The sequence below is a fragment of the Tupaia chinensis genome, unplaced genomic scaffold (assembly GCF_000334495.1).
Source record: "Tupaia chinensis unplaced genomic scaffold, TupChi_1.0 Scaffold144255_1, whole genome shotgun sequence".
In the NCBI taxonomy this organism is placed as follows: Eukaryota; Metazoa; Chordata; class Mammalia; order Scandentia; family Tupaiidae; genus Tupaia; species Tupaia belangeri.
In genome coordinates, this window is record NW_006204113.1 from 4840140 (window position 1) to 4846139 (window position 6000).

General features: G+C 41.0%; 1 protein-coding gene across 1 annotated transcript in view; it reads left to right on the plus strand.

Annotated features, from left to right (window-relative positions):
- Nucleotides 1-6000, plus strand: part of SORCS3 (sortilin related VPS10 domain containing receptor 3) — a 589937-nt gene that overhangs the window by 247043 nt on the left and 336894 nt on the right. The window contains exon 7 of the mRNA XM_006166440.1: nt 437-595. Within this exon, the coding sequence (XP_006166502.1) occupies nt 437-595 (159 nt within the window). The remainder of the gene's footprint in view (nt 1-436; nt 596-6000) is intronic.

Consider the following 6000-nt stretch of genomic DNA (forward strand, 5'->3'; position numbering starts at 1 on the left):
AAACCACTTAAATCAATCAAATCAGAAAATCAATCCAGAAAGAACAAAATCATGGAAGAAGGGGTAGTTTCCCACCCATGACTGAAGAGGGATACTGTGATAAAGAGTGACATGAAGAATTGAGAGAAAGAGATGTGACTGTCCCAATATCAGGGGACAGAGGACCATAAGAATATATTCCCAGTTCTTAAAGGATGGGTGTCCAAAATGAACCCTCCTTTTTCATGCAGATCTAACCTCATACCACATTGCAGCTCAACTCAGCATTGAAGGACTACATCAAGGGAAAAAGATAATACCAGTATTTCATAAAGAGGCCCAGACGCCCACTGATGTAGTAAGATGTACACATTCTGATGACTGTATGACTAAATTTTTTGTATTTATTCTCTCCAGTAACTCTGTCTGTCTTTTCTTGACTCGGTTCTTTCTTCAGATCATGCTTCTTAGTGATCCTGAAATGGAGAGCAGCATATTAATCAGCTCAGATGAAGGGGCAACCTATCAGAAGTACCGACTCACCTTCTTCATCCAGAGTCTTCTCTTCCACCCTAAGCAGGAAGACTGGGTGCTGGCCTACAGCTTGGATCAGAAGGTGAATAAATACTGTTTTCATTCATATCTTCTCACCCTGGGAAATACATTTGTTTCTCCAATCCAAATTTGGAGGGGATTTAATGACATTTCATTGTGCCAACCAAGTTGATTTTGTCTACAGCAGTTAACTTTCCTTTCTACTCTCAAATATCAAAATATGTGGCAGGAATAGTTCATTTATTGGCAATGCTGTTTATCCTTTCACATTTTCAAAATGGCCTTCTCTATAATTTTACTCATTTGGCCTTATTTAAGGCAGCCTTGTGAAGTAAGTAGGACATATGTAATTATAGAGATTTTATAGTGAGTACAGTTAGTAAAGGTACAGAAAGGCTGACGTATTTGTTCAAACCCTCCAAAGCAGTAGTGGCAGAGCCAGAGTTCAAGTGCAGTTTGTCAGATTCCGAGTCTAAGGCATATTCCATCACACATATCTCATATTTTTAAAATCTGGATATACTGACAGGACCTTCAGACAGGTCCATCTTATTATTTGTGAAAATACATTAAAAATGTAGTGACCCAATAAGACCTCCTCTTTGATCTCTAGATTTCATATATTCAGCTGCATTCTTTTTTTTTTTTTCTTTTTGGAGACGTGTTTTGCTATAGGGTGCCTGTGCTCACCAGACAGACACAGAGAGACATAGAGACAGAAAGCGAGAAATCATCCCCCAGGGGAAATGGTCATGCCGCAATCCCTTCTCCTCCATTCTCCTCTCGGGATCTTGGGCATGCACGCACACGCGCCCGGCGTGAGTTTTAAGCCACCGGGTCTGGGATGCGAACCATGGTCAACTACATGGGAGTCCAGCGACATAGCCATTACGCTAACTGCTGGTTCCCTCAGCTGCATTCTTGACATTATCTCCTGCCTCAGAAGCCTTTCTATGCCATATGTCCCAAAAATGAACTCCTGATCTCTCCCTAACATAGCTGATTCTCTTCCAGTATTTCTTAATTCTATTCATGTATTTGTAAAATCAGAAACCTAGGAGATATCCTAAGCCTTCCTTGTTCCTAACCCACCATCCTTGGATCCTCTCTCTCTCTCTCTCTCTCTCTCTCTCTCCCCACTCTGGAGTGTTAACAGTGAGTCAGGAGAGAGAAGGAGGGAACAGAACAGATAGGAGCTGGTAGCTAGCTAGCATCAAGAGCTATGGTCTTTATTCTGTAAACAAAGAGAATAGTGTATGGGTTTAAGCAAAGGCATGGAAACATAAGAGCTACATTAGGCAATTCTTTTTCAGGCTATAGTGTGAATACACTGGAAGAGACTCTGGCAACAGTTCAGATGACAGAAGTAACTTGTAGAGTTATAGAGTTAGCAAATTCTCTTGAGAAAGGGTGGAGGGAAGCTAGGGTGAGAGACTGAAAGAAGACCACCCAAGGGGAATGTTGACAGTGAGTCAGGAGAGAGAAGGAGGGACCAGAACAGATATGTATATATCTCTATCTCTATCTCTATCTCTATCTCTATCTAGAGAGAAATACGTATCTTTCACAGGGTATCATCACACTGTAGTCCCCAACCCATCCCCACTAACCCTCTAGCCATCCAGGATGCCAGGATCACTGGTGCACACATGGGCACTGGCATCCTTCAGACTGATGTGGGATCCAAACCACAGTCTTCCATGTGGCTCTAATGTTACAGAGCAGCTCCTTACCTGCTGCACAATTGTTGCTGGGCCTCTAAACATTTCTTGATTCCATTTACTACTTTGTTGTGTTGTCATTATCACTTGTATATAAGTTACATCTGTCATCTGAACTATTGCCAGGGTCTCTTCCAGTGTACTCACACTGTAACCTGAAAAACAATCACCTAAATGTAGATCTTGTGATTACATGCCTTTGCTTAAACCCTTCTCCATTTTCTCTTTGTTTACAGAATAAAGACCAGAGCCCTTGAGAGTACCTATCAGCCTCTATCTGTTCTGGTCCCTCCTTCTCTCTCCTGACTCACTGTTAACATTTCCCCTGGGGTGGTCTTCTTTCAGCTCTCACCCTAGCTTTCCTCTCCTACACCCCTGACCTTTGTTCCCTTTCAACGTTCTTTCCTGATTAATGCAAACCTCGAAATTGTCAGACCTGGCACTCAGCATTACTTCCTCAGAATACCTTCTCTAAAGTCCCTAACAAAGACAAATCCCTCTTGATGTGCTATCATACAGACTGTGTGCATCTTCTTCAGAGTGCTTGTCGCAGTGGAGATGTTACATTGATTTGCATAATTTTTGGATCAGTTGCATTCCTCGCTGAATTATAAGATCCAAAGGACTATGTCTGGTTTGACTCGTGGTCGCAGATCCATGTGCTAGCATGGTACCTGGTGCTCATCAATGTTCAGGGTATGTGTGTTAGGTGAGTGAATTGGCGCATGAAAGCTTAGATGCTATAGTAATGAGCGCTCACGTTTGATCAACCTATACTTAATAAAGGGACTTTAGTTTATACTTCTTTGTATTTCCTGCCATCTCCAGAACCTTATTGCAGTGCTTGATGCCAAAATATTATGTAATAATGTGTGGAGTCAATCAGTGGAAGGAAATAGATAATTACAAGTACTGTCTTGCATAGAGATATCCACAGGATAACCTTGGTTGAAATAGCTTCTTTTCTTCTCTTTGTTCTTTTAAATCCTGAAACAGTTGCTACTTGGTATATAATTGAATATGTGATTGTGACTGTGAAAATGTGTGTGTGTGTGTGTGTGTGTGTGCCCGTGTGTGATGTCAGCACCTTTAAACAATAATTTCAACATAACCTTTATATCTCTTGTTAACAGAGTCTCATGGTGGGTGCCAGGTGCTTAATGCAATCCCCTAAGGACACCCGCATGACATTTGCAGAGCAAAAGCCATTGCAAATACATTTCTTTCATGGCATCAAGTGGATATTGTATGAAAGACTTAGCCAAATGTCAGAGAGTCTTTGAGTTTAGACGCTTAGTATAGCCAGAAATTTTGAAGCTGTATTGAAAAAGTAAATTATTTAGGTGTTGTTAAGTGGCTGGATGCTAATTTATTTAGATGAAGCTCAAAACTCTTAAACCATGTTTTTATTTAGACAGAGATAAACTAGGTTAGCTAGGTTGGAAGGCCAGCAGGTGACATGGAGGTAGAGGCAGCCGGATCCCACATGGCTAACCTTGCAGTTTTAGTCCCAGACTCAGTGACTTGAGAAACATGCCTGGCATGCGTGCATGCATGGCAAAAATCCCAAGAGGAGAATGGAGAAGAAGGGATTGTGCTGTGGACATCACCCTCCTCTCTCTTCACTGCCCCCCTCTGTGTCTCTGGAGAGTACACATGCCCTCTAGCAAGAAGAAAACAGAACAAACAAACAAAACCCCCCCCGAAAAACAGCAACAGACTCCTTAGACAAAGAGATTGCTAAACCCAATGCAATATGCCTCATGTATATCTAGGAATAGCCTTTTCCTCTGTCTCCATGGCACTGAGAACTTCTGGGTCATTGCTCATCAAGTACCCATGTGAATATAACACATTCAAAATACTTGAAGACTTGCTAGATGCTTTTTCGCGTAGTGAAAATATTTGGAAATGTGGCCCTGGGTGTTGATGGATTTTTCTGATCACCCTACACATATCTGGATATATTATTCCTTAGATACTCTTTCTTGTTGACATCTTTTGCGTAAAGTAGCTGAACATTCTTCAGGCCTATAAAGTTTCTAGACGATGTTCGGCCATTCTTCTTTTAAATAAATGGTGTGAGGAGGCAGATGATACCTCTGGCAACATTTGCAGAAACGGCATAAAACACCTAGTCCCAGTCATCCAGATTGCAGAAGAGTTCTTCTTTATTTGGGGATGGGGGTGTAAGTCAGTGGTTTAGAGTCAAGGAGAGTGATGTGAGGCAGCAGCAGATGAAAATGCAAGTGTAGTTGAGATTGATATACAAATGTGTTATTTCAGACTCGAGCCTTCTCTGATGTGCAGGCATAGAGGCAGCTGTTTTCTTCTAGAGAAAATGAAAAGTGCTAGTATTAAGGTAACTGCAGTATCAAAGGGAGATGTTTGTGGTAAGGAGTGAATCGATGTTTCCATTATTGTGCCTTTGATGAAATGCACTAGCAATTTCTTCAGAATTGGTAAGGCTATCTCGTTATGTTGTATGTATTACAAAAGACCTAATTGAATGATATTTTAAAGGGACAATATCCAATTGCTTTACCTTCCAAACTGCTACCCCAAAGCTGTAGGAGACTTGCCAGTAGATCTCACTCAATAGAGGCACTGCTGGAGAATTAAGGAAATACCTTCTGGAATAAAACAAAATCGCGTCTAGAAATTGGAATTTCTCTCAACATTCTGTTTAGTAGAGATGCTGGATGGCGGTTTATGGGTTAACTGGGAAACATGGCTACCTGATGCTGGTCAAGGCCAGGTTGTGAGGTGGACATCATGCAACTCTTCCAAAGCTGCAAAGTGTGTGTTGGGGGCAGAGGTATCTCCTATTTGAGCCTGCTGAAAGGCCCTGTCTCTATAGTCCTGACGTATCCTAGTCTACCAAATCCTTTCCATTTCCTAGACAACTTGACTTGGATTTTTAACTGATTCCTGCTATTCTTACCATCCCAGGAGTATCCTTATTCCTGCTAACTCCTGTGATAGCTCTCCTCTGCCCTACAGATTTTCCTGACATTTTCCATTTTAATGTGAAAGGACTCGATACTTAGTAAAGACAAGAGATTCATTCTTGAGTGTAAGAATATTTGCAGACATTGGATGAGAATCTGTGGTTCAGAAAACCAGTGGATTTAATAAGTCATGGACAGTCAAATTGTAAGTGATAAAAAATAGATAAATAAAACAAACTACTCTCCTCTCTTAGTCTTAGAATCAAAGCTCTATTACTTCTTTTGAGGGCTATGCATTTATCAGTTATTTGGGAAGTAGCATTCCCTTTTGTTTCCATTAGGTTGTTTCTTCACTGATGCCAAAATATTTTACATTGTGATGTCTTTGGAGTAGCTGGAGGGCTCAATAATCTTATTAAAATGGAGACTTTTGAGATAGGTTTTGAAGACAAAGTGGGCCTAGAAAAAGATAGCTACCGTTCTTGTTGCTATAGGAAGCTGAATATTTAAACATTTCTTATCTTGTCAAGGGAGTCAGTATGATGTTTGTTTTTCTAATGGACACATGCTCACTTGTTTACAGATGCCTACATCCTGGCACAGGGGCCCTTCTAGAAGGGATGAGGAGTTGAAAATAGCCTGTCTTTGTTTTTTCCCCCCTTGTGAGAGTGGTAGGATTGCAAGGCTCTCTGTTACCATTTATCTTCTTGGAAAAGTGAAACTTTAACAAATACAGCTGACTTTGGAGGTCAGAGGTGAAGAATTCAATAAGATTTCAGATTCCATTTTCTTCA